The sequence below is a fragment of the Paralichthys olivaceus genome, chromosome 1 (genome assembly GCF_024713975.1).
Source record: "Paralichthys olivaceus isolate ysfri-2021 chromosome 1, ASM2471397v2, whole genome shotgun sequence".
Taxonomy (NCBI): domain Eukaryota; kingdom Metazoa; phylum Chordata; class Actinopteri; order Pleuronectiformes; family Paralichthyidae; genus Paralichthys; species Paralichthys olivaceus.
In genome coordinates, this window is record NC_091093.1 from 6943417 (window position 1) to 6970440 (window position 27024).

Consider the following 27024-nt stretch of genomic DNA (forward strand, 5'->3'; position numbering starts at 1 on the left):
ACTTGTGTACTTACATTATCTAAAATAATCCATCATTAGGTGTTTTCAACAATGCTAAAACCTGGTGTCAATTTAAGAAAGGTAACAGGACGTTCCATTTTGGTCACCCTTTAATTCCATCATATCCTCTTTACCCATGCTTTGTCTGCCTGCGTTATAATTTCAAACGTATGAAGAAGGAAAAACACACTGCTGCTGTTTTTTCCATCCATTGTTTGTATTGGTTACTCGCGATTATTCATTGTCATTTGCTGTGTAACAAGAATAAGACTTTACTACATTACGTCATCTGTGAACATGATTTGTAAGGTAGATTTTAATCTGCAATGGCGATGAATACAAGAACTCCCGTGATCCCTTTCTTGCACATTAAATTTCATGACGTCAAACCAGCTGGCCTTCTTGTGGGTCACTTTGGTCTTGACTGCAGCAGTGACTTCATAAAGTCATGAGGAAATCATTGAAGGATCTGACTTTACAATTCATTTAGAATAGGTTAAAAACTCTACATGTACAATATATTGTTTGACTAAACTGTGAGACAGGAGGTGTTACCTCACTTTTGCTGCTATGATGTGAATTATTGACTTTGTTGCTGCAGTAATAACTAACAAAGGAATTTTGCTTTTGAATGGTGGCTTTCAAACGTATTGCACAGTAACACTGCTTTATTAATTTTGAAAACAAATAAACTGATGGCAGACAAACTCAACAGCTACACTAAGCAGTAGCAATTCATAAAAATAACTAATCCATTTGCTCATCAACTCGCAATAATAGTCCAGCCCATGCAAAGGCACACTGATCGTCATTGTGTAACAGATCCCTCTCCATTTTCTCTCAGCTCTGCGGCGTAGGTTGCTTATTAATCACTAAACCCGTGTTCAGCTCTCCCGGGGAATTCACAGCAGGACTGGCCCTTACGCACAGCAGCAGGTAGCATGTTGTCAGTTTTCATGAGGTAATGGACACCATGTTGTTTGGACTCAGGATCTCAATCCAGTAGCCGTCAGGGTCCTGAATGAAGGCCAAGCCTTTCATTTTACCTGACAAAAAAATAAGGGGAGGAAAATGATTTGTGAATATATGTAAGATTTCCATCTTGATGAGTTCTAATCACAGCGCAGGTGAAATGACAATAAATTTAATCTATAGACCTTATGTTCACCGATGCTTCACATCTTACCATCATCTGGCTTCTTGACAAACGTGACCCCTTGTTCTTCAAACAACTTACAGGCTGCGGTGACGTCAGGAACTGCGATTCCAATGTGTCCTGTCAAACGTCAAGTAGACTGAGACTGTGAATTCTAAATCCACACAACAGCTCCACAAATCCACACTTTGCTTTATGAGCTGATACATTAACGTCAACAGTTAAAAGGAAAAATGTATAACTGGCAAGTTAATTGGTACTGTGCATTTTAAAATTAGAATGACATTAAATAGAGCGCATACCTTCACCAACAGTAACGACATTTAAAGCCACTAGATTCAGATTTTTATTCGGATCTGCAAATGTATAAACTCCTAAATATCAGTTCCCTAAAGATTCTTTTCATCTATGAATTATTCTCTAAGGAATCAAGGAAAATTTTGAAACACCTTATCTGGTCCACTCAATGCTGTTGTGTGTATGCTTTTGTACCAATATTCTGTAAATGATCCAAGACTATGAAAGTGTAGTATTGCACTGCACATGATGATGTATGGATTTCATTCACTCAACCTGTGACACACCATGACTTTCCCCCTTTTTATAGCTCTATGCGCAAGAAGCAAACAATCTTACCAAAGCCACGTGGATCAGAGTTTCCATTGTGATAAGACTGACTCTCATCAGCCTCAGAGCCCCAGTTACTGACAGACAGGAGAAAGAGATGAGAGACGACATGAAGAGAAGAAGTGAGTACATTATTATTTTTTGATTACTTGCAACACTAACTAACTGGAAATTTCAAAAAAAAAAAAAGAAGCAGATCAGGGTTTTTTATGTACAGTAGTGATTATTTATAATTTCATGCACTCATCACACAGCTCTAACTCTAGGATGACCCTCACTGTGTCAGCTCAATGGTGGCTCTTCTGGAGAAGGTCCAGGCCGTCTTCTCCTTCACTTCTGTAGGAATATCCTTCTTATCCTCGTAGCCCAAGAAGAAGAGAGAGAAACGCATGGAGGGGAAGTCAAACTTTTGCAGGAGCCTGTAAGAATTTACACACCAGAGAGAAAAACCTCACTTGAGTCCTGGTTATGAATGAGAAAGTGCTTCGACCCCACACCCACACACAGCTGTGTGAAAAATGTATTCCTTAAAATCTGATTTTGTTGCAATAACGACAACACATCGATTTAAACTTTAATTAACTGAGTTCCACTCTAATACTTACGTCATGCCGAGGATTCTGGTGTAGAAATCCAAGGATTTAATTGGATCTTTGACCCGCAGCATAGTCTGCTGCATCATGAAATCCTACAACAGAAATGCAAGGACAGAACCTTACACACACATACAGTGACAGTGTAATAAAATGTACAGTAATGCAGATAGTCAATCACTAAAAATACAAAGGGATATCACATTGTTTCTTTGAAATGCAAGACAAACTCAAATATGTTTCATGTGGTGACAATAAAAGGCCTGAACATGAGCAGTAATAGAAGTACAGTGTGCTAAATAGAATGGTGGGTAATTTGTGGGCACTGCTGGTTAGCCACAGCCCAAACAGGAAGCAAACTGTGGATAATCAGCCAAATTGTTGTTGCACATTTACATTTATGAGCAATTAAATTGTCTAGACCCTGCAACCACAGTAGAAAACAGATTATTATGACATGATGATTGATTTATGAATGGACATACACTAAACACCGGAGATAGTAGAGTAGGGATGGGATTTTATTCGTATCAAAACTGATACTGCTTATCGATACATCTAAATACTAGTATTGATACTACTCTCTATAGTTTTGAGCTTTCAGTTTAGGCTAGGGTGTGGGGAGGGAGGATACAAGGCAGTTAGGTCTAATGTGCATCTTCCCTAATCCTGAAGCAGCGGCATTAATGATTTTGCCACGGCTGGCTGCATAACGGAAACCCCGAATGTAACATAAATAACACTAGCAGCTCAGTTTGATCCGAAGCTCATCAATACTTTTATACTGACCAATTAGAAACTACTGCTGAATCATATTCTTGTGTTAGAAAGTGCAACACCTTTGTTTGCAGGGAGAGAGGATCCGTCTCACTGTGTTGTCTGTTCCTGGATTCCAGCAAAGGAACATTTGTATCTTTGCACTCACTCATAAAAGGGATTTTAGCCAAACTGCACCTCAGGGCAACCGATTGCACATGATCACCTCATGTGTTTGAGCTACAGAGCAGCCAGTGTTACAGACTCATCTTATCACGTGTGGACAGATGAGTTACTTCTTCTTTTCTGGGCAAAAACTAAGTTTTAGTTTAGCAAACCACAAACACTTAAAAACTTAGAATTGTGACAGCATCACCTTGCCTTCACAACTGGTTGTTGCTTTTAAGATGCAGATAACAAGCGCTCTTATCTTTTCAATGGTGAAAAGTGTCAAAATAATGTAACATAATGCAGCTAGCATGTTGACAATGTGATTAAACAAGTTTTTAAGTGAATGAGAAATAAACTTCTGGGATGTGTTTTGCAGTCGAGTGTTATCTCTGTGGCGAGCAACTCTTTCCCTTTCCCGTGCCCTTCCTCCAAACACTGTCAAGTTCTCTACACGTCCATAGAAACTCCTCTGCAGTGTAATACACACAGCCATGTTTCAGTCACCGTCTGGCAAAATCCATAACTTCTGCAAGAGATACAAAACCTCCAAACCAATGATGGCGTGACAAGATGCAGTCCATTTAGCCATCATTTAGAAAAATCTATGTAAAACACACAGCAAACGTTCGGATGAATGGCAGGTTGTGCTGCTGGAGGAGTTTGAGAGGTCTCTGCAAAACGGTGCTATAGAATCTTACTTTTCTCAGGTCAAATTTGAACAAATATGAACTTTGACCTGACAATCGGACTGAACTTCTGCAGCAGACGTGTTAACAAATTCCAGAAAGTCTTCAGCCTGGACTTGTAAATGAAAACTAGAGCCAATATTCACAGAAACCACTGCAAGTGGACCTGGGGTTGAGTTTGTTGAACAATGGCCTACAGAATCCCCAGTGAGTGTGCAGACAGTCTGATAGCGAATGATTAAGAGAGAGTAATAATAAGATTATGTGTCATTCTGTGTCAAGTCATCACACTTTTGGGTTGCACCATTACAGTTTGAACTTTTGAACTCTGTCACATTGACTGGCGAAGTATCTACTTCAATACATTTAACAAAGAAATGGTTAAACAGTATGTGATCCATAAAATAAAAAAACAAAACAGGATTATGAGTGATTGTAACAGTTAAAGTACAATTTAAAGAAAAAAACAACAAAATCTTAAAATTGGGGACATTTTCACCAGTTATGAAAGATGTATGGAAATTGGAAGGTGCATCTATGGCATGTGTTCTTCATAGTATGAATCTAGATCTAATACATTATGTGCTGCTAATAAGGGGCGGGTCCAGGGAGCACTGGCCTCAACTTCAAGGCCCCTCTCCTGTCAGTGGTCTCTTTTTTAATACAAATAATATTAGTTGTTATTATAAATCTGTGGAAAACTAGAAATATCACAATTTGTTAAGAATTCCTATTAAAGTGTTTTCAAAGTATACAACATGCTTGAAAAGGGAATACTTTTTCAGAATATAATCAATGATGTGTGGCTTCGAGACTTCAAGACTGTATTTGTCACGTGAACAATAATTACACACAGCAGCCGCTGCCAATGAAATTCTGGGGTCACAGGTTCTTGGGTCGCTCAGAGCTAAAGAGCGAACAGTAACTATAGAGTTAACAGTAATCAAGGAGTGACTTAAAAGTGCATGTCACTGGATCAGGAATACTGTAAGGAATTATGGATTTACAACTGGCCCCTCAAATCCCCCCCCCTTGCATAAGAAAGATCCTACATCCGCCCCTGGCACAGTAAGGGAGGGCGATCAGGACAGTGAAGAACAGACAGAGAGGACACTTGTGTCTCTGAGAGCTGCACACTGCTCAACCAGAGGCTGATCTAGTCACTGAAGTGGACATGTTAGCTCCAGCTCCGCTAGCTCACCTGAGCTGCTTCCAGGTGTGACCGCGCCTAAATACCGACTCTGCTCGCAACAGTTGTGTGTCCACGCGAGAGCTAAAGTTGAACAGCGGGAGCAGCTAGCTTACAGCAGCCTGGAATCCAAGCACTTCTTATTAAAGCTGACACGTTTCTATCAACGCTACACCCACCAGAAGCGTCGACAGGCATGTTTAGCATAAAGCTAATGACTTGTCACCGCAGAACTAATGTGCGGCTGAGCGGAGGACGTAAACACCCATGTGTCTGTCCGATAATCGACGCACAGCTGAGTCGCTGGCCTAGTTTGACGGAGTGTGGTAGAAGTTAGGTCCAGATCTGAGGGACAGGAAGTGTCTCACCTTAGTGATCGAGTCTCCATCTTTACAAGCTGCAGCCGCGGCCTCGTCTGACAAACCTTTGTCGCTCATTTTCTCTGAATGACGGTGGTTACTACACCAGCTCTGCTGAAGAGGGAGAGAGAGGGAGGGAGGGAGAGAGAGAGGTTCAAACACACAGAGCTTCCGCTACAAGCTGTCAAAATAAAAGGCAGCTATTGGTACGTACGTACTACAGAGCAGCAGTGTCACACCTTCATATAGTCAAGTGGCGACTTTACAGCGTTCATCAACATTATGTTATAAATAATCCTACACCAGCGAAGGTGTTACACATTTTTAATTTTGACTTACATTGGCACATTTTTCAGACAAACAAACAGAGAACATTAAAACCTTCTAATATCTAAAATGTTAATATATAGAACAATCAAAAAAAGAGCCAGTGTTTACATTAGCAGATATAAGTTGGAACCATACAAATATGTATACCTCATAAATAACTTGAAATAAACAATATAAAATCATTATAACCCACATTATAAGGTCAGTGCTTTAATTACTGGTGTCCCATATGAAAAGTGCTGTATTTTTGATGCATGGTAAAAAATGATGTTAGCTTTTCAAAGTGGCTTTATAATTAACACAATGGGCAACTGTAGAAACACAAAGAGCAATACACAATTAAGAAAAAAAGAAGTCACACCAGAAAAAAAATAAACTAAATAATAAAAACTAAAATCATGAAACATTTTGATGTATTATGAATACAGTCTGGCTTTTTCTTCTTCAACTGTCTCCAATTCAAAGGAACCTCGTAAAAGGGTGATTTCCAATTGCATCTTGAAAACTGTTGAGAGTGCCAGTGTTTCGTTTGAGACCAGGTCACAACTTTTCTACCAGTTTCTTGTTTTATTTTGAAAAAACAAAACCCGAAAGTACCACTGTATCAGTTGACCAGATGTAATCAAGGAAGGTTGCCATTCAATCCACTATGTGATTATTACATTGTATATTTGCCTAAAAATATATTCCTAAGTAAATACAGTAATCCTGTCTCAATTACTTTTTGAAGCTTACAATGTTCAGTAAAATATAATGCTACATGTGTGATTGTACACATTGTTTTCTCTATTACTTTTACATTGACTAGTTAAATATATATATATATGTGTATATATATATGTGTATATATATATATATATATATATATACACACACACAGTTTTCTTCTACATCATCTTCCAATTCATTAGGCCGATACAAATAAGCAATAAGAAACTGCAGTGCATTGATTCTCATGTTTAAAGAAAGATTAAAACAACCACACGATAGTTTGCTTATAATTTTATTATTATTATAGACAACTTGTAGAATTCTTTCACAGGAGAGAAGTGGCAGAAGGCTACATTACTGGGTATTGTCCACACACACAGTTCCTCACAGATGTTCGTCATTCGCCTCTGGTGGATCTGAAGGATTTGCATTGAGCCACAGTCTGTAACCTGTGTCGTACAAACAGAAGGAGGGCGGCTGACAAAGCTGTGAGAGTAACACCCAACCTACAAGCCTGAATACCTGGAGTTCCTGAGACAGTGTGGTAAGGTAAGTAAAGAGAACTTCTGCCCAGAGGATACAACATGTGACTCAGGATGGTTTTTTTCTCTGTTGGTTCTCATTTGGGGTTTTGACAGATTTCGAAAGGCCAAGGCCCTCTCAATTTATCAATACTGACAAAAATATTATTTTAAAAAGAACAACAAATATTACATTTTAAGTTGGGGTTATAGACATTTTCAAATCCAGCAGCTTCTTTTACAATTTAACTAGTTGTATTTAGAAGGACTCCAACAGTTATATGATGACAAACCTGCCTGACAGAGAGGATTTATTATGTAACAGGTTTCTGTTGGTGACTTCCATTCTTGTACAAACCACTTCTGGACGGTGAGCGTTCTCCTGATGTGGTCGTTAGAGAGGAGGGGAGAAACAGCACCAGTCGTTCTCTCTCAGAAGTAAGTAATCTGAGAGTAAACTCTCTTTTTCACCTCCTTTCAGATGGATTGCAACAATGTTAACATGTAAAAGAAATACAGAGACAAACCCACCATCCATTCACAACCATATCCATATCAACCAGGACACCCAAAGGAGATTAAAAAAAAGGAAACAGAAAGGGTAGGAAAGCCCTTTTCAACTGCGATCTTCCTCCTCCAGGTTCTCAGTAGCTGCGTCCAAACATGGTGTAATACTTGGCAGGCTTCTTGCAGTTGACGCACACTTGACCAGGCTGCAGCGTCTTCAGGGGAGAGAAGGGAATACAGAGGCTCTTGGCTCCCATGGATGGAGCTCCAGGCTCCAGGTCCTGGTCCCTGATGAAACAAGAGCAAAAAACATCTTAAAATGATTGAAATTAGTACTCAGAGCAAAACCCTGAATGACTGCAGCACGTCAAAATGCAGTGTGTTGTTTTTAACCCCTTCAGGAACTGTTTTTAACTGTGTACTTTTTACATCCATATATTCAAAGTACATATTTAATGGGTACTCTGCATCAAACATGCTGTCAGGCACTGACTCATGTCAGTATGGACATACTTGGTAGTGGTTTTCTTGATGTAGTCCTCACACTCGATTTCTCCACAGAATGGGATCTGCACCATCTATGAAGACAAGACAAACCACAACATCATATATTTACTCTGGTGAGGATGGATATTTGAAACGTATGAGGGTTATGTTACTCACCTTGCCCTTGTCCAACTCTTTCTGGAACTCTTCCATCGAGTCTGCAGCCACCATGTGACTCTTCATGTCATCTGAAGCTCTAACAAACAAACACACACATACACACACTTTAATCAATTTTCTTGTATGTGCAGCTTTGTCTTGTGTTCTCGGTGGCTGAAACTTTCAGTCTGTGGACTCTTTAACACAATGTATCCCCAACAGGAAGGTTACAAACGCTCAGCTACAACAACTGCAATATAGCAGTTTTCTTTTTGCCTTAATCACAGCTACATGTAATCATGATCACAGCAGTCCTGTAGCGATGACATATCAGCCAAAGAAGTCCAAAAAACCTCAGTTTAGAAGTCTGATTGACGAAGAATGATAATTTTTTTGTGCGTTTGAGTGCCAACATTTTTTTTTCTTTCATATCAAATTGAAACCTAATTTATTGAAATTCTTTCTGTGGGAGTAAGAGCAAGTCTAGACATGTTTCTCTGCCGCGTTTCCATTTAGATTCAAGTGATATGTTTTCAATAAATCTTCTTTGTAACCAGTTCAGTGTCTGACACTGGAGCGTAGTGCTGTATCTTACTTTTTGAACAGGCAGTTCTGGATGTCCTCCAACATGGCAGCTAGCTTTGTCTCTGCGTCTGCCTCTGGAATCGTCACTTTTGCTCCAGAGTCTCTCCTCACTGCTACGCACTGACGCTGCTGCATGTCTTTAGGGCCAACCTCCAGACGAATGGGAACTCCCTAGATGACACACAAAGAAAAAAACAACAGTGAGAGAGATTCAATGATAAAGCTGATGCCTGTAGTGTTAGGGGATTATGTAACCATTTTTTCCACCTTATTTCAGACTGTAAGTCTGCAGGTTAAGCTCAGTAAACGATGTTTAATATCACATGAACATTCATTCTGCTTCTTTAATTTATATAAGTTATTAATGACCTTGAGTTCCCAGTGGTTGAACTTCCATCCTGGGGAGTAGTTATCTCGCACGTCACACTTCACCCTGATGCCAGCGTCCTGCAGCCTCCTCAGGTATTTGGAGCACTGGGCCAACAGCGCCTCCTTCTCTGCCTCTGGCAGAGAGGCAGTGATTCCACATGGGATTATGACAACCTGGGAAAGAAAGGACACATTTTAGAAATGTAACATATGCTGTATTTTGTCTGTAAGTACTAGTTTCCACCATAGGTTAGGGGTTTGCTCTTCAACTATTCTTTTAGTTAAAAAAGGTGAAAACTGTGAGTGATTCTACCTGCAGGCAGGCGACCCTGGGTGGCAGTACGAGTCCCATGTTGTCTCCATGGACCATGGTGAGGACACCAATGGTTCTGGTTGTGATACCCCAGGAGTTCTGGAAAGCAAACTGCTTCTCGCCCGGCCTCTTCGGATCCTCAAAAATGATCTCAAACATCTTGGAGAAGTTCTGGCCGAGGTGGTGGGATGTAGCACCCTGAGGAAGTGACAATTTAACAAGATTACTTTGTGTCTTTCCTTGAAAACATCACTGTCTGAGTGCATGTGGCTTACATGTTGCAAAAAGGAGAATTGCAAATCAAACATTTTATCCTGCTGGCCTCAGTGTAAGTGGTTGAGAGGAATCAGTGAATGAATCCAGTTCACCGATGTACCTGAATGGCTCGCCCACTGGCAGAGATGAAAGCCTCCACAGTCGTGGTGTAATCTCCTCCTGCAAACTTCTCCTTCTCTGTCTTCCTCCCCTTTACCACAGGGATCGCCATCAGCTCTTCATACACCTTGGCATACAGCTCCAGGATCTGAAGCACCTATTTACACACACAAGCCAAAAGAAAAACTACCTTTAGTACTGTAAAAGTACAGCATGTAGTGCACTACAACATTTCTATCACTGTTTCTCAGCACTGATACATCCAGATCAGGGTTCCAGGGATCTATTACCTCCTCAGCAGCCTCCTCTTGGGTGGCAAATGCTGAATGTCCCTCCTGCCACAGGAACTCTCTTGTTCTCAGGAAAGGCTGAGGGTGTTTGAACTCCCATCTCTACAGGGAGGAAGAGCAGGAAAAAAAAGAGATAGCACTTCAGCAACTTAAAATGCCTGTTATTATTAAAATAAAAACATAAGGTATAATGTGAGATGTGACTAAAAGAGGACTGACCACAACATTACACCACTGGTTGAGTCTGATTGGCAGGTCTCTGTGGGATTGGACCCATTTAGCATAAGCTGGGTACATCGCTGAGGGAGACAGAGAGAGAGGTTCATACCAAACATGATGGAGCAACAAGACCTCACCAACAGCTTCATTAAATACAATGTAAATGTTCTACATCTGTTTGAGAGGCTGTGTATGTTCAGTGTGTGCATCATCATAGTTATATACAGTAGTGTCCACTAAAGACATGTAGTTCAGACCTGTCTCACTGGTGGGTCTGACAGCAATGGGCTCTGCCAGCTCGGTTTTTCCTGACCGAGTTACCCAGGCAACCTGACAAAGATCACAAAACCCCCATTAATAGATTGATAGCATTTTTTGTCGTGCTCCAATCACTATTTTACCCAATTCATTCCCCATAAAGATCCTGGTTACCTCTGGAGCAAAGTCTTCAATGTGGGACTTTTCCTTCTCGAGTGCGGCCTGAGAAACGAACATGGGGAAGTAGCAGTTCTCCACACCAAGTTTCTTAATTTCCCGGTCAAAGAACTCTTTGATCGACTCCCAGATGGAGTAGGCCCAGGGCCGCAGCACATAGCAGCCGCTCACATCATAATACTCGATCATCTCTGCTTTGGTGATGACCTGAAAGGGGACAGCAACGTTATATTGGATAATGAATTATTAGGATATGATCATCATTGTCATCTAGACATATAAAAATAAGGCGTGTTTATTCGACTCACCTGAGAATACCAGTCAGCCAGGTTCTCCTCTTTCTTAGCCTCCAAGCCCAACCTAACAAGAGGATGACAAATGAGTTGGTGTTGGAAATTAACTGAATCTTTGCATTTGATTCACAATGATAGTATAACTATATATACAAATATACAGCTTATAAATGTCATGCATGTAGATGAAGCTGTTTCTAGGTATCTTATTTTAAATGTTGAGATTTGATATTAAGTCTGTGTTCTACAGTATTAAAGAGTTTTGTGGGGGTTTATTTATCTCATCAATGAAGGAACATCTGAAGAAAGAACTATTTGTCAAATTAACTTTAGATTTGATGAGGTTCTGCCCACATATGATGACCGAATGTCCTGAGAAACACACAGTGATGTATAAAGTCGATGCCTTGTTAGCTGATCTACTCAACAGCTACTGCACAGAGAGGTGCAGGTTAAATGATCATTTCTCTTGAGTGCAACAATTGACACGACTCCCAATCTAACCAGCCATGCACAGCCAGCAAACCAGTTTCCTGCTGCTAACTGACAAAACGCTGAGAGCGAGCTGCACCATAACTGCAAAGTGACAATCCCCAATCATCATGGTTTTAATTTTAATCTGAGGAACAAGTTATTTTTTGTACTTTTTGCATCTTGTATAAAAAAATCTTCACCTTCAGCAGGTCGTCAAATTCAAATTTTCTAGTGATCCCATGAGCCAAAACAAACCTGAGTTTACAGCCATGCTGACAGCTCGGTGAGGAATTGGTAATGCCAATATGTTAATGCTAAGATAAGGCAATGTTAAGTGTGTTTACAGTCTTCATTTAGCATGCTATCAATCCTAATGTTTGCCAATTCGTACTTGAATCAGAATAAACCAGAGAGGACTGATGAGAATGTCCATGGTTTGCAGTGGATCATAAACCAAAGTAGAATGTTGAGCTGCTGGTGGCACTAAAGCACAAGTCAGCTGATATAATTAGGATTCATCCTCTGGTCACCATGGATATCCCTACCAACAATCATAACAACACATCCCATAATACTTTACATAAATGTAAATCTCCTGTGGTTGACAGAGAAAATCAGGAGTCAGCAAAGTCAATGGGATTCATCCTCTGGGGATCCTGAATGTCCAAAATACCATCTCAGTGTTGAGATTCAAGGAGGGCTGACAGACAGACAGCCCAGAGCAAGAGTCATGCAACATGTCTCAAAGCATTCCCAAGACTGACAGCACACACTAATCAAGCATATGAAAACCACACCAACTATTTAGACTCACCAAATCCAATACAACACTTTCTTCAGTCATTAAGCTACAGCAGAGCTGTGCTCACAGATGATCCATCTTCAGCATCCAAGCGTAACAGTGTACTACAATTTGAATTAATTCTGCACTTATTGAAAACTGGGGCATCATCTTCATGCCACTGTCCCCCCAGTATTTCTGTAAAGGCTTAAAACTTTGTAAAGTTCAAAGCAAATTCATCCCGAGGTGCGATTACATACAAAGTACATGCAAAGACACAAAAAGCTATAAATTCAGGCGACAGTCTGCATGATTTTGAGATTCTCCTGACTTATGGAACATAAAGGCAAAGGCTTGGTGAGAAGCCTGAAACAGTACGACTACAAGGTAAGTTCTAAAAATATGAATCTGTTACTTGATTCCAGCTATCAGTTTATTAGGATCCAAATTAGCACAAGCATTGGCTAACTTCCAAAGTTAATCCAAAAACTGTCAAGTCACTGTGCATGTGCTAGTCACACAAGTCAGAAAATTGGCTCATGTGTAATTTGAACACATTATAAGAATACAGTTCAGTATGAATATTATTTATTGGCTCAGAGATTCTGACTCTGCAGGTCAAGTTCAGACAAATGCTTTTCTTTTTTGCAGAATGTGCAGTAGTGAGAGGAATACAACCATCAGTCTGCACAGTGAGGGTAACCACAGTTAAGAGTGTGAACAGGTTTAGAAATCATAGTGTAAGGTTTGCATACAGAGAGTGAAAGAAAGGGTTTAAAGTAGAAAAGTTGATTTCAGATGCAAAAAGTAAAACAATACTTTGTTCCTCAATATTTTATAATGGTCTTTGTATTTATTGGTAAAAGGAAGCCAGTATTTCCAACATCTTTAAGTTTGGCTCCAAACAATTTCAGATCTTTTCTTGACTGCTCTTCTTTCACTTCTATCCAGTCTCTCACCGTGTTTGTTTCTTGGATCCTTGTCCATCTCCTGCTCCTCCAGCTCCTCCTGCAGACTCTTTACCCTGACCGGCCTTGTCTCCTTTACCCTTCTTTCCACCTCCTGCTCCTCCTCCTCCCTGCTTCTCAGACTTGTTCTCCTTCTCCTTGCGGTTTTTGTCGTCTCCTCCAGGACCTCCAGCAGCAGCCACAGGTTTGTAATCCTCTCCCGTAAGAGTCTTGTACTTGTTCTTCAGGTCCAGGAGACTCTTCACAGCCTCATCTACCTGATCCTGAAAAAAAAGTACAGTTGATTTTTTGAACTCTCCACTTGACACTGTTTTTTAATTCAGCATGTGATTGGTTCCTTACCTTTGGGGCCTTCTCAGACTTCAACTTTCTCACCAGCTCTCCCTGTTGGGCCACCTGTGAGAACAGCTCCTGGGTCTGTGGAGAAGAACTGGACTTGGTGGAAGAGGAGCTGGTCTGAACAGAAGGAGCTGGGGCTCCTGGTTTGTAATCCTGTCCAGTCTGCTGTTTGTACTCTGTCTTCAGAGCCAACAGCTGCTTCACTGCGGCATCTACCTGATCCTGGGGATAAGTCAGCATGAAGAGAGCCATGTCGTCAAAGCTGCAGTGAACAAATGCACGACTATTCAACAATGTAGAACGTCTCAAAACAGTGTGGACCCACCTTGGGAGCTTTTTCAGTCTTCAATTTCCTGACCACTTCTCCCTGTTCAGCAACCTTCTCGTAGAGGCCGGTGGCAGCAGGGGCAGGGCTAGGGCTGTTCTGGACTGGAGCAGGGGTTTTCTGGACTGGAGCAGGGGTTTTCTGGACTGGAGCGGCTCCAGGCTTGTAGTCCTGACCTGTGAGCTGTTTGTACTCTGCCTTCAGGGCAAGCAGCTGCTTCACTGCTGAATCAACCTGGTCCTGGAGACAAGAAGGATACTGTCACTCAGTTCATACCATTTTTTATTTATTTCTGAAATGATTTAACACTTTTGTCACCGCACATGTCCACAATAAACATCAGGAAAAAATGTTAATATTCCTTTAAAATGTGAATTCTAACGTCATGATACAGATAAAGACAATTTGTATAAACATCAAAGCTTTTGTACCTTCATTCATTTTCATTTTTATTTTCATGTCATTAGTGTGTAAGTGTATCTATTCCAAACACCTTGTCCAACACTCAGTCACATCTCAAAAATCTATGTCACAGTTTTCCACAATTCAAGATGATGTCTTTAAACATCTTGTAAGTCCGACCAATGTTCCAAAGTCATTCAATATGAACACATATAAAAGCAACAAATTGTTTGTTTTTAGAAAGTGGGAAAGGAGAATGTTGGATATTCATTTTTATATTTTTTTATGTTCTAGCTGTTTTCATTTCAGCAACATTTCTCTTCAGTCTAGGCGTCAGAAATCATCCTGACCCCTGAATGTTTTCCCACCACACTGCAAAATACAGTAATGGACTAATCTGTTATTTGGGTCTCAGAAAAATAAAAAGTGATGAATGATATTCACAAATATAATTTGGGCTTGAATAAATAAATAAGAGCCATTTTATACTGTCTGCCATGCTGCTTTGGATACCTTGGGGGCTTTCTCAGACTTCAGTTTCCTCACAACCTCCCCTTGGTGTGTGACACGCTCATAAGGACCTGAAGAAGAGATCTTCACAGGGGAAGGAGCAGGGGGGGCGGTGGCAGTGGGGGCGGCGGCAGGGGGGGCAGCGGCAGTGGGCGGGGCCATCCCTGGTTTGTAATCCTGACCAGTCAGCTTTTTAAACTCTGCCTTTAGAGCGAGGAGCTGCTTCACCGCTACATCAATCTGATCCTGGTACCATCAACAAACCAGCATATTGATGCAGGAAGTTAAAGATAAACTTCACTGGCATGCAAATTGGACAGTAACATGAGAATTGACTCGTCAAATGCGTGCAGACACGAACAATGACTGGACGGATCACGCAGTTTGAACGAACAAATGAAAAATGACTGGACAACCGAAATCCACAAAGAGACAAATGACTTGGCACATGGGGAATGATTGGACAACCAGATGTGGGCGTGATGAGCGACTGGACACAGATGTGAACACAAACATTAGTTGGACGATGGTTTGTGGACATGATTAGAGACTGGACAAACATCCACGTACCTTGGGTGCCTGCTCTGCCTTCAGTTTCCTGACCAGCTCACCCTGTTGGGTCACACGGGTGAATGGACAGGAGGCAGAGTCTGATGAAGATGTGGGTGGTGTTGGAGCTGAGGTGGGAGGGGCCATACCTGGCTTGTAGTCCATACCTGTCTGCTCTTTAAACTGAGCCTGCAAGAGACAAAAGTGGATATAAATGGCAAATCATTTGAATTATTAACAGTAAGTGTCTTTACTTGCTGTTTATTTTTCTTTTAGTTACAGCTGATGCACCTTGAGAGAGAGCAGCTTCTGAACAGCTTTGTCCACCTCGTCTTTTGGGGCTTTGGCAGTCTTTAGCTGGCGCACAGCTTCACCTTGAGTTACAATCCTTGAGAACAGGTCACCACCTGAGGCTGAGGCAGGTGCTGAGGCAGGTGCTTGGGCAGCCTTGGGGGCAGCCTTGGGTGCAGCCTTGGGTGCAGCCTTGGAGGCAGCCTTGGTGGGGGTGGCGGACTAAGACGAGAGGTAAGACAGATTTACTGATGGAGAATAACAAGAAATTTCAATCTGAGAAATCACAGAAATAACTGCAGCTTCATCTTAGCTTTTTTCTTCAAAAGCACTCACTGTGTTACTGGAGGTCTGGCTCTTTCCTTTGTCCTTGGATCCAGCAGTTGGCATCTCCTTGGTGTGACCATCAGGAATGTAGAGCAGGACACAGGGGCTCTCCTTACAGCTGTTAGGGCTACAGAAGTTTACCACAGTTAGACGCAGACAGGAGGACAATTAAAACACTTAGACAGGGAAATGACCTCTATGATGACGTGGTTCAAGCACACAAACATTTCACCTGACTGGCTCATAGGGCTGGTCGCAGATGTAAAAGCCTCGTCTCTGGAGCTGGATGATGTCACCTTTCCTTAGGTTCTTCAGACAGGGATCTCCAAGCATCTTCTCCTCCAACTGAAAGAATGGAAGTCAAAAATAGAAATATTATATACGACCAAAGTAAATGAGACACGTCAGATGAGGTTGAGTGCACACACTGCAGAACAGACCTTGCTGTTTTTATTAATGTACTCTTTGAAGTCGTCGTCTTTCGTGATGACAGCTTTGGATATGAGAGGCTGGTAGTTGACGCAGATGGTCTGCAGAAGCGGGGCGCTGTTAGTTTCAGCCAGCCATGTGATCTTTGTTGTCTTCTTGAAGTCTTTGTTGTCCAGGTTCAGGCGAGCCTCCATGGACACAACTTTACCGTCAGCCGCTCTGAGTGGGGAGAAGGGGTGAAAAAGTGAATGGGTGAAAAAGCGTATCATTACTTTAAGACAACATCATGTGATTCTTAAAAACTAGATGGATTCCCTGAGAAATGATTACACATACTTGTTGATCTTGGTGATGATGAGGTTGCCCCAGTTGATGAAGGTGACCATCTCCCCCTCTGAGAAAGTCTCAGCATCTGCTCCTTCAACCAGAACTCGGGGTCCATACCAAACCTCCTTCATGCCCACCTCTATGTTCTGGATGCCGAGGAAATCAAAGTAGCACCGACATTTTTTTAATGTTTTATTTGCAGTGTATGGACGTCAAAATCAACTTGCAGAGACTATCCTCAGCATAGCAGATGCATTACAATGAAACACACTGGTATTATAATTAGCGAGTTTTTAAATCAGAAAGTGAGCAGGGAATTAATTAAAGCTCTGACCACATAAGAGGCCACCATGTTTTTTACAGTAGCCTAGACTGGACGAACTAAACATCTTTTGAGTTTTTATGACAACTGAGGGCTAATACAGGTTCTCTTTCATGTTACAAAGGGGATGATGAGGTGAGGGGTATTCAGCTGCAACATGCATCTTCACCACTAGATAACTTCCATACACTGAACCTTTAATAATGAAAAATACTAGTACATTTCTTTAAAGCTAGTGTTGGTAATCATGGAAGAGCTGTTATAACCATGCTACATTTAGAAAAAAATGCAACCGATATATCCCATCCCCTTCCATCAGCCCTCTCATCAAATCGTGCGCAGAGAGAGACCAGGCAGGCAAGTTGGATAACGACAGACCAGTCATTGTAATTAATTAATTGATAATTAGACTCCTGCAAGGGCCACAGACACCTTGTTTTTTTTTTCTTTTTCAGACGACTATATTTATTGATGGCTATCAGGACATGAAGAGGATTTCAACAAATAAGATAATAAGTGTTTCATAAACATCTCTGTTAATTTAAATAAACCATCTACTTTCACTGAGCATTAAAATGATATAAAATAAATCATAAGCGAGGAAGAGCAAAAGACCACTAACCTTTGGGTGTTTGGCCACTTCCTTCATCTCCTCTTTTGCCTCTGGGATAGAAACAGGAACCACATAGGTGGACAGAGCTGTGTATCTGGGGGCTACTGGATCAATCACCTAACACAAACACACAAACGCACAGACAGAAACAGACACAAAACAGGTGAGTCGAAGAAGAAAGCAGCTTTATGACATCTCCAAAAACAAAAGGCTGAGTAATGAAAGGACCAAGAAGAAAATTATGCAGCTTCACTCAAAGCAGAAAAATACCCTGATCTGCTTAATGCCAAACAGAGGAAGACAGAGTCGCAACAAAAAGATGAGTGGAGAAAGAAAAGTTGGTTTCATGAGTGGATTATGTCTGTTTGCATTAAGCCTCCATCCTCTCTCACTATGTTACCAGCCAGTGTGAAGGAGCCTGGATCAAACCTTAATGATTTCCAGAATAGAACAAATAATCATCATAGAAGTAGAGACAACACTGTGTTGGATGCTCAAATTTAAAATATCTGAGGTTTTACATTAATCATATTTCATTTCCTACATCAGATGTTGTAAAATGATCTCTTGTGGTGTTATTTACAGTAAGGAAACAGTTGGTGGAGAATGTGTCAAAGTTCTGGACAGGTTTAACAAAGCACGGAGCACTTCTGAACTCTCACATGATTATTAAAGATGTTAAAGTGGATGTAGAAATATAAAAGGAAACTTCTCAGCTGGTCAATGAAAAAGCTGCAATGGATTTTGTGGATGAAAGAAGGGGTGAAATGGAAGGGACGGCATGACGAGGGAGGATTTTGCACTGGGTATGGATGTGCTAGGACAGTTTGAAGTTAAAATAAATAAATAAAAGTTAATTTAAGATGTAACACTGCATTTTGAAAATCCTTCAATGAAATCCAACCATCAGACTTCAAAATCTGCCCAAATCACAGAAAGACAAAGAGCGTCAATGTCCTTTTTTAGTAAGATTATATATTTTCGATGTACGTTCAAAATCACATTCTTCACATTCAAATGAGTTGTACAGGCAATTGGCATTTGCCATTACATCAAGCTACCATGACGTCCAGTGTCAACCAAACTAAAAACTTTGAAAGGACCCTTTAATACCTACGGGGCCTATGGGACATAGGCCAAGAAGCCGACTGGTTCAGAGGGCCCCTCTGGCAAAGCCTCTGTATGAAGTGACTGTGAATATTTCTGGCTTTATAGTCAGAGTTCAGTTGAAATACTACAAAGACAGGTAGATAAGTAAAACTGCACGACACAAATGACATCAAAGTGAACACATTCTTTGCAGATGGGCAGAAAAAAAAATTGATGAGCAGATTAACAATTATTTGACAATTAACAGAGTTAATAAATGTTTAAATAATTAAATAAATGGTTAATTTAAGTTTTTGATGAAAATTGAACTTGTCTATTATGAGTCACTGAGCCTCCAAGCAGCCAACAATTATTTTAAAACATAAGACAAGATAATGAATATCCCTTGAACCTTGAAGGTCCAATAAAAGCTATGCAATAGTTTGATGATAAGTTGTCAAGCATCAGCAGTTGTTAGGGACACAGCCAACAGTTCCAACTACTTTTAAGACTTTAACCTTCTTCAGTAATGGTCTGAGAAAGTTCTCTGACCTTTTTTGAGACTTTTGATTAACAGATACCCTGTTCTGAGGAAGGTGAAGTCTATGTAACTTTGACTCTTTTCAAACTTGGAATGTTAGGGTGTGGTTGAATGTAGAAACCTGATCTACTTCCATAGGGGCCTGGTTCCAAAAAGTTTGTGGTTGTTTGGGTCGAGTTCAGTCAAGTTGGCTGGGCTTTCTGCTTGTTTTTTTGAAGGTGCATGTACCTGTAACTGGGGGGGGGGGGTGGGAATTTGGCCACATAATATAGAATGCCGCACTCTAGTGGCATTACATATGCATTTACATGAGGGCCCAATTCAAAGTTGTAGTGCATCTAAACAAGAATAACCAGTTTACCAAGCACTCTGTAATTTCACCTCTACAAAAAGGTCAGAGTTCTGCACCTGGGAGCTAGTTGATGTTCAAGCACACATGCCTCTTGTTGTTGCTCTGACTCCTCTTCTGCTGGCTCTTTAACTGGTAGACCTGACATTTTTGGGCACCACTTTGTATCTATTCCTCTGATCATCTGCTTGGCTGGTAAAATAGTGAAGGCTGCAGGTGGATTTTCAGAGAAACAAGATGAAAACGGAGAGGGGGTGGGTGAAAATGAGGAAGACGAGGAGGAGGAGTACCTTCAGACAGCTAATTGGCAGCTTGGAAACAGAAGAGTGAGATGCTGTTCAATGTCAGATAATAGGAGGGAGGAAGAGAGAGGATAAAGGTAGAGACACATTTACACAGAATGGACTGTTTACATAGTTTCCCCTCATCACTACAACTTCCTGGTTTTGGTTCTCTCTTGAACTCTCTACATTACTTTGCCTCGACTCAGATTTACTTTTCTTTTGTGTTTAAAAGGACACAAACCTATTCTGGTCAAGGTTTGTCAATCACTGACTCATAATTGATCTATCCACTAAACTAAATCCACAAAATAATCATGGGTTTTATGGGGCCCCTGTTCACTGAATTCAGAGTACGGCCTAAAAATCTGGACCATCCAAAATGAACATCTACTGTTAAAGTATCACTTTAAATGCTGTGTTAGATTGAAGTGAAAGAATTGTGGGAACATGAAACTGTCTGAAGACGGCAGGGAGGAGCGGGTTAGCTGAAACATGCATATGAATCCCTTTGCAAAAACAGAAATAGCTAGTAGTTCTTAAACCTCAACCTCAGGCTAAACGTTGTCATTATCACCATGTCATGGAGAGTCCTGGGAGTCAGTGTTCAGCCCCACCATTTTGAACTTAAAGTAGGACAAGTGTCGGCCATGAGGAAAATAAAAAAAAGCTGATAAAATCTGCTTTTCTAACTACAGTCTGTGTCTCACTCATCAACGTCACACCTTCTACCTCTGACTCTGGAATGAAGCAGCAGGTGCCAGCGAGGACAAACCACATGGGAGGAAGCGACATCCAGACAAATGAAAATGAGGAACAACAAAAAACAATCCACAAACAACTGTGGGGCATGAAATGAAGCAGCTGGTTGGGTTTGTGAGGTTTTCAGTGTCACTGTTGGGACAATAAGGAGTAACGGTGGGATGATGAGGATCAGGGGAAGAGGTGGCAAATGAAAAGTGTTAAAATGAATGAGAGCAGCGAAGCAGAAAGAAGCCATGCCGGCATTGAATCCAAGGGCAAATACATGTACCTCTGTCAATCACAGGCTTCAGGCCCGCAGCACATTCATGCATCAAATTATATTCTGATCCATTTGGAGTTTGTCAAATATCTGTTGTGGCAAAAGTCAAGCCATTCACTTGTTGACGGGGGCATGGTCACTTTTATCAATTATCACACTTGTCTTCTCTAACTATTAAGCATATTGGTATCAATGTGGTCTATAATAGGACCAATGTACAATTTTCATTGTTTGATGTACAGCATCAAATTGATTATTAAAAAGAGGAAAAATGTACCTTCTTATTGAAAGCCCAGATCTTGTCCCACTCCATGTTCACCACTGATCTTGATCCTCCCTGGAAAGAGGAGGAGAATAAAGGAATAAAAGAAAACTGAAACCTTTGAATTTTGTTCATTATATAAAGAACACATTTTTGATTATAATGTTGACATTGTAGCATCCAGCTTTACATATTATATATCTTTATATGCTCAGTGCCTTTAAAAGGACAGGGGATAATTTGTAAGATTAAAGAATATAAATAAGAACGAGCTGTTATCAGGCTCAAATAATCCTGTTTATTCTATTCCAGCTAATTTGGTTTTTTGGACACAGTTTAAGATTTGTTAATCCAGGATGAAGTTATCATGCCCTCAGTCTTTGAATTCAGAGGCAGGGAGTTGAAACCATGATTAGTATTATTATATAACTTGGTAAGAGCTGATCATCAGTCAAATGATTAATATTTTTGATCACAGTATCTCAAAATCAGGATAGTATTTGGGTTTTATTTGTTATATATATATTAGTTGAATTCAATATCCACAACAAAGAGAAGGAGGGCTTTTTTCCGTTTAAGAAATTAAAGCTTCCATATTTGTTGTTAACATCTCAGTGGCTGACAGATGTACCTGGGCTGCTATGAACTGTTTCAGACCCTCCACAGTCATTCCTCTCCTCAGGACTCCTCTGACAGTGGGGAAACGAGGGTCATCCCTGGAGGATGAGGCGAGAATGAGTCAGAAGAGTACATTAGGGTAGAGATGGAGAGAATTAAATATTAGGGAATCTATAAAAAAAAACTACCATCCATCGACGTATCCCTGGTCGACGAACCAGGTGAGCTTCCTCTTAGACAGCACTGTGTTATTGAGGTTGAGTCTGGAATACTCCCAAATGTAGGGTTTTCTGATCCGCAGGGCATTGATTATCCAGTAGAACTGATCGTCACGGTCGTGGTACTCGGTGGTCCTAAGAGCGTGGGTCACACCCTCCAAGCTGTCCACGATGGGGCAGGCAAAGTCGTATGTTGGGTAGACGCTGCAAGAAAAGAGGTGGTTAGTTTTCACAACAGATATCAGTAAATATTTGAATATTCAAACAGTGGATGCAAATATCCCAGATGAATTCTTTTTATAAAACTTTAAAAGACTTAAAAGGGTTAAGTACTTGTAGGTGTTTCCAGTGCGGGGGTGGCTAGCCGTCTTGCAGCGGTACAGGGTGGGGTCTCTCATGCAGCCGTTGTTTGACTTCATGTCAATCTTGGCCCTCATGCAGCAAGTCTGACCGCTCTCTGTTCCAGCTTTCATCTCGGACCACATCTTCATGTTCTGCTCTACCGCTGCAGAAGAGACAGAAGTTGCACATTACAGTTTCAGCAAGTTTGCATATTGTAGCTTGGGTGTTCACTGTGATTGACAGTCGTGTCCCCAGTCGTACTGTTATTTCTGCATGTGGACTCAGTGCGCTGCTCCCTCTCCAGCTTCATCTGCTCAGGGGGGGTGTTGTCGATGTAGGCCATGCCCTCAGAAAGCAGCTGTTCAGCAAATTTCATTATGATGGGGAAATGGTCGCTGGTGTAGGTGAACTGGTCGGGTTGAATCTGGAGCATGGCAACATCTTCCAGGATCACCTGAGGAGAAGCAACGACATGTGGAAATAAGAACACTAACTCTTTTCATTTCTAACAGGTGGTTCGGAAATGAAATAGATAATTCACAATTTACCCATTTATATTTTCTCATTTTTAAGACATTGGCAGTGGTGGGAGTTAATTTACTTCATTACAGTACAGATACATGAAAAATGTACTTAGGTTGATTTAGTTTCAGGTAGACTTTCACTTTTAATCTAATACATATTATTAGCAAATATCTGTACTTCTACTCCAGTACATTCTTACAATGCACTGTGTTAGTGTTGTTTTTTTACAAGTAATTAATAACCAGAGGGGGATTGAGCCACTGATCCAATTGGAGCAGACAGGTAACCTTAGACCTTGGACTAGAGCAAAGCGTAACTGAACAAACCCCTGAAGATGATTCAGAAGAGGCAAACGCTGAGACTCAGCCATGATGATGTAGTAGGCTATTGTAGTGAACTATGCACGTACTTTTACTTTCAATTCTTAAAGAAATGAGTAAGCACATAATTGCTTTTACTCTGCTAGAGAAGTGGATGTGATATTTTTTACTTGAGTACATTTTTGTCGATTTATATGCACTTAAGTAAAATGTTTAAGTACTTCCTTTACCACTGGAAATTGGATGTCTCACCTTCTCAAAGTCCTCCTTTTCCTTCTCTGGGTTGGTGTCGTCAAAGCGCATGATGAGCTTGCCTTTGAATGTGAGCTGGTAGTGCTGGTTGAGCAGAGCAGCCTTGGCATGGCCAATGTGCAGGTATCTAGAGAGACAGACAAATGTATCTGTTAACAGAGGGATCTAATCGTTGTAATCTGAGCACCCCCTCGATCAGCAGCAGATTGAGCCTCACCCGCTGGCCTCAGGAGGGAATCGAACCACCACATTGCCCATCTCAGCTCCTGGCAAATCCACAAACTTTCCGACATCCTGCTTCTTCTCGCTTGACTGTAGAACACAGACAGACAGGAAAACAGGAAAGAAACATTTATCTATAATATATTAATCTTTAAATCTGAATTAGTTTCAATACTATCTACTATTTCATATTTCTTCTTGTTTGCTCTGTGTAAAGTTCCACGTTAACCTCACTTGACTAAAAATGTGTTACAGTTTCATTTCAATGATTTTACGCAACCAAACTTTTTTTTTTTCTTTAACTTTAAAAAAAAAATCAACTTACATTGGATTTGGTCGTTGAAGCTTTATTAGTGGCGTACTTGTTGTCCACTGCAGTGAAGGGAACCTGTGAGCTCAGGAAGGAGAACCAGCGATTGACGTGGGAGAAGGATTTGCCCTGGCTTGGCCATCCCTCGTGACCTGTGAAGAATCAGGCACAAGCTGTAGCTGTGCTTTTCACCCATTCACCTGCAGAAATTCCAAACTGAAACAGACAGAGAGTAAAACAGGTAGAGATCCAAACTGCCACATCCTGGGTGGTACTGACCTTTCAGGGCAGCCCAGACAGAGAGATCTGCCAGGGTGATGGCGTGGCCGACCAGGAAGGTGCGCAGGGAAAGGGCCATATCCAGTTCCCTCAGCGCCACGGTCAAACCGGGCTGGCCCCACAGACTACGAGCACTGAACTCCAACCAGTGGTCGACCTGCAGATATAATCTGAAATAAGAAGCAAGAACCACCAACTGTTGCAATATATCCCAAATATACTCCAACGTACTCACCTCAGTCTGCTCCATCATGTTGGCTCCGTAGAGGCCAAGAGCAGGAGCCACCCGGGCCAAGTAGCGACTGATGGAGTTGGCATCATTGAACTGGATCGCACTGAGGAAGGGACAGTTAACATAGATGAGATACATCGGCAGTCAAAACAACAAGAGATATATCTGCACAACCTCTAACTCTATAAACAGACACAGTTTCTACATGTTCTTTCTTTTAATTGAACAGTTTTATCTCAACATTTCTTTTCATTTCCTTTTAACAGAGGAAATGAATGAATAACTAAATAAGATCCCATTGGGTGGACAAGGCAATGAAGTATGTCCTTATCTGAAAATGATTCCATATCATGGATGTCTATTATCAGTAGATTTCCTGTCCAAAGTACATTTTAACATACAGTATATATATGCATTATTCCTCATACTCATACATGGCCTGTTGATGATCAGCTAGCTCTCTGAACTTTGATGTTATAATTGTGTCACATACTCTGAGACGTGAAGGCGGTTGTCTTTGCCTTCCTCCACTGACACCTGGACACTGCCCTTCAGATGCTCGGCTGCCAGCAGTGCACCTGCAGGACAAACGTGTTTGTTAGCGTGTGCAGTGATTCTCAGTAAACATGGCCTGATCAGCTTCAATCAGTCAGTCAAAGGCAACTGGACATGCTTTAGATTCCAGAAGATTCTTCGCCTTCTAGCCAAAGGGCTAGAACAACGATCTACTGGATGACTGGCAATCTTCACAGATGTAGAGAGATTCAGAGAATAATTTAACTGGTTCTGTGATCCAACATTCATGCACACTCAAATAATTTGTTTTACTCTGACTGACGTGCAAAATGAATACATGCCAGTACTAAAGTATTCAGTTGATCAAGGAATTGTAGCTGAGAGGACGACAGCTCTGATGCTGCATCATGGTTTTTTTTCTGTATACACAGTAACAAAGATTAGCAAACTCTAAAACTATCTGCATGTTCAACAGATGATACAAGACAGTTCATGACAGCAGCAGAAGTACATGTGCACAACATAGGCACTCCCCCCACCCAACACCACGTTTCAGGATGCTTGCATCAGCCTGCTGCTCTCGCTGCTAACGCACCGCGGCGCTGTTCGTTCACTGTCAAGCTTGTCATTATACTAGCTCATATTGCTTTAAAGCCGTGTCCACACTTTAAGAACACATCTCTCACACTTTAAACCAAACGTGTTTATTTATTCTTCACTTAGGCAACATGTCACGCTGCATATGTGTACTCTTGAACAGAGCTGGCTACAGTTAGCTACCGTCATGATGTGCATGTCCCTATGAAGTGTCCACAATCGTTTTCAAGAAGACTTTTCACAATGTCCCGGTGTTGAACGGCGCTAATGGATAAAGTTGACGAGAGTGGACGAGTGTTGTTTAAACCAATTGTCATTAATAAAAACAAAGCGTTCACTTGTTGTTGTTTTGGGAGTGCCACGACGGCATGCTAGCTAGCGTTAGCTTGTTAGCTGTACACAGCGCTGCACACTGTCATGAGCCGCCGGCTGAATGCGTGAGGTAACCCGCCCTGTGTGAGCCAATATGGACATGCCTCTAACCAGGTCGCTTTCACATATAGGTCGAGTTACAGGCGTTGCTGTTTTGCCAAAGAAACTACACAACTGCCTCAAAATTCATAGTGATATTTAAGTTTCCCGAAGTCCAATATTCAATTCGGCTGGTCACTGTAGAACAACATTTAACAGCCGCATTGGAAGATGAAACTTTTTCTTTGTTGTTCATGGTTGTTGTTTTTCTCGTAGCTTCAGCATTAACAGGGTGAGCGACCTCACGGTCTCTACGGCAGCACCGTTTAATGCACGCGATCAGACCTCATATAGAAACATTTTCTCACATAGTGTTAACTATTGAGCTGACTGACACGTAGCAGCCCCGACCAGCTCACTGTCACCGGCTGCCTGCGTGCACAGCACACCGCTCCCCCCCCTGGAGGGTCTGCTCCGGGATCAGCGCGGGCAAAAACTCACCTAGAGGCGGGTTGCTCGTGTTTATGATGAGGTTCAACGCCATGATGTGAAGTCAGGTGGTGAAGCCTTGTTTCAGAGACTGAAGTCTGCAGACGGAGAGGAGGAGGAAACACTCCACACCGACACGGCACGGCAGGAAGAGAGAGGGGCACGCTTCTGTGGTTTTTATGAAGGTTAACCAACTACTGGGATGTGTAACACTGCCACCAAGTGTACAGGCGTAGAACTGCACAGACAGATAGCGAGATAGATAGAATAGAATCGATAGATAGATAGATAGATAGATAGATAGATAGATAGATAGATAGATAGATAGATAGATAGATAGAAAGATAGAAAGATAGAAAG

General features: G+C 41.3%; 2 protein-coding genes across 5 annotated transcripts; both read right to left on the reverse strand.

Annotated features, from left to right (window-relative positions):
* Positions 1 to 285: 285 nt before the first annotated feature.
* On the reverse strand, positions 286 to 5715 carry glo1 (glyoxalase 1). Its single transcript, XM_020079605.2, has 6 exons — positions 5547 to 5715; positions 2389 to 2471; positions 2062 to 2202; positions 1793 to 1860; positions 1187 to 1276; positions 286 to 1046 (listed from the first exon to the last, which is right to left on the reverse strand). The coding sequence occupies exons 1-6, from the start codon at positions 5613 to 5615 to the stop codon at positions 955 to 957; spliced, it is 543 nt and encodes a 180-aa protein (XP_019935164.1). The 5' UTR covers positions 5616 to 5715; the 3' UTR covers positions 286 to 954.
* Positions 5716 to 6854: 1139 nt separating this feature from the next.
* On the reverse strand, positions 6855 to 26834 carry eprs1 (glutamyl-prolyl-tRNA synthetase 1). 4 transcript variants are annotated; one of them, XM_069536695.1, is made up of 36 exons: positions 26677 to 26834; positions 25145 to 25229; positions 24655 to 24754; positions 24420 to 24576; positions 24156 to 24292; positions 23826 to 23920; positions 23609 to 23735; positions 22773 to 22965; positions 22503 to 22674; positions 22140 to 22373; positions 21965 to 22049; positions 21349 to 21408; positions 20057 to 20077; positions 17797 to 17904; positions 16862 to 16998; positions 16537 to 16744; positions 16329 to 16441; positions 16106 to 16223; positions 15770 to 15991; positions 15500 to 15667; positions 14933 to 15175; positions 14018 to 14257; positions 13696 to 13914; positions 13345 to 13616; positions 11146 to 11197; positions 10835 to 11044; positions 10660 to 10732; positions 10403 to 10482; positions 10184 to 10285; positions 9895 to 10050; positions 9519 to 9716; positions 9206 to 9379; positions 8847 to 9007; positions 8270 to 8348; positions 8120 to 8184; positions 6855 to 7894 (listed from the first exon to the last, which is right to left on the reverse strand). In XM_069536695.1, exons 1-36 carry the CDS (start codon positions 26717 to 26719, stop codon positions 7744 to 7746), a joined length of 5058 nt encoding a protein of 1685 aa, XP_069392796.1. In that variant the 5' UTR covers positions 26720 to 26834; the 3' UTR covers positions 6855 to 7743. The 4 variants fall into 4 exon arrangements, with proteins under 4 accessions (XP_069392796.1, XP_019935573.2, XP_069392951.1 ...); XM_020080014.2 differs by lacking the exon at positions 20057 to 20077 and having other exon boundaries at positions 26677 to 26833; XM_069536850.1 differs by lacking the exon at positions 14933 to 15175 and having other exon boundaries at positions 26677 to 26833.
* Positions 26835 to 27024: the final 190 nt, after the last annotated feature.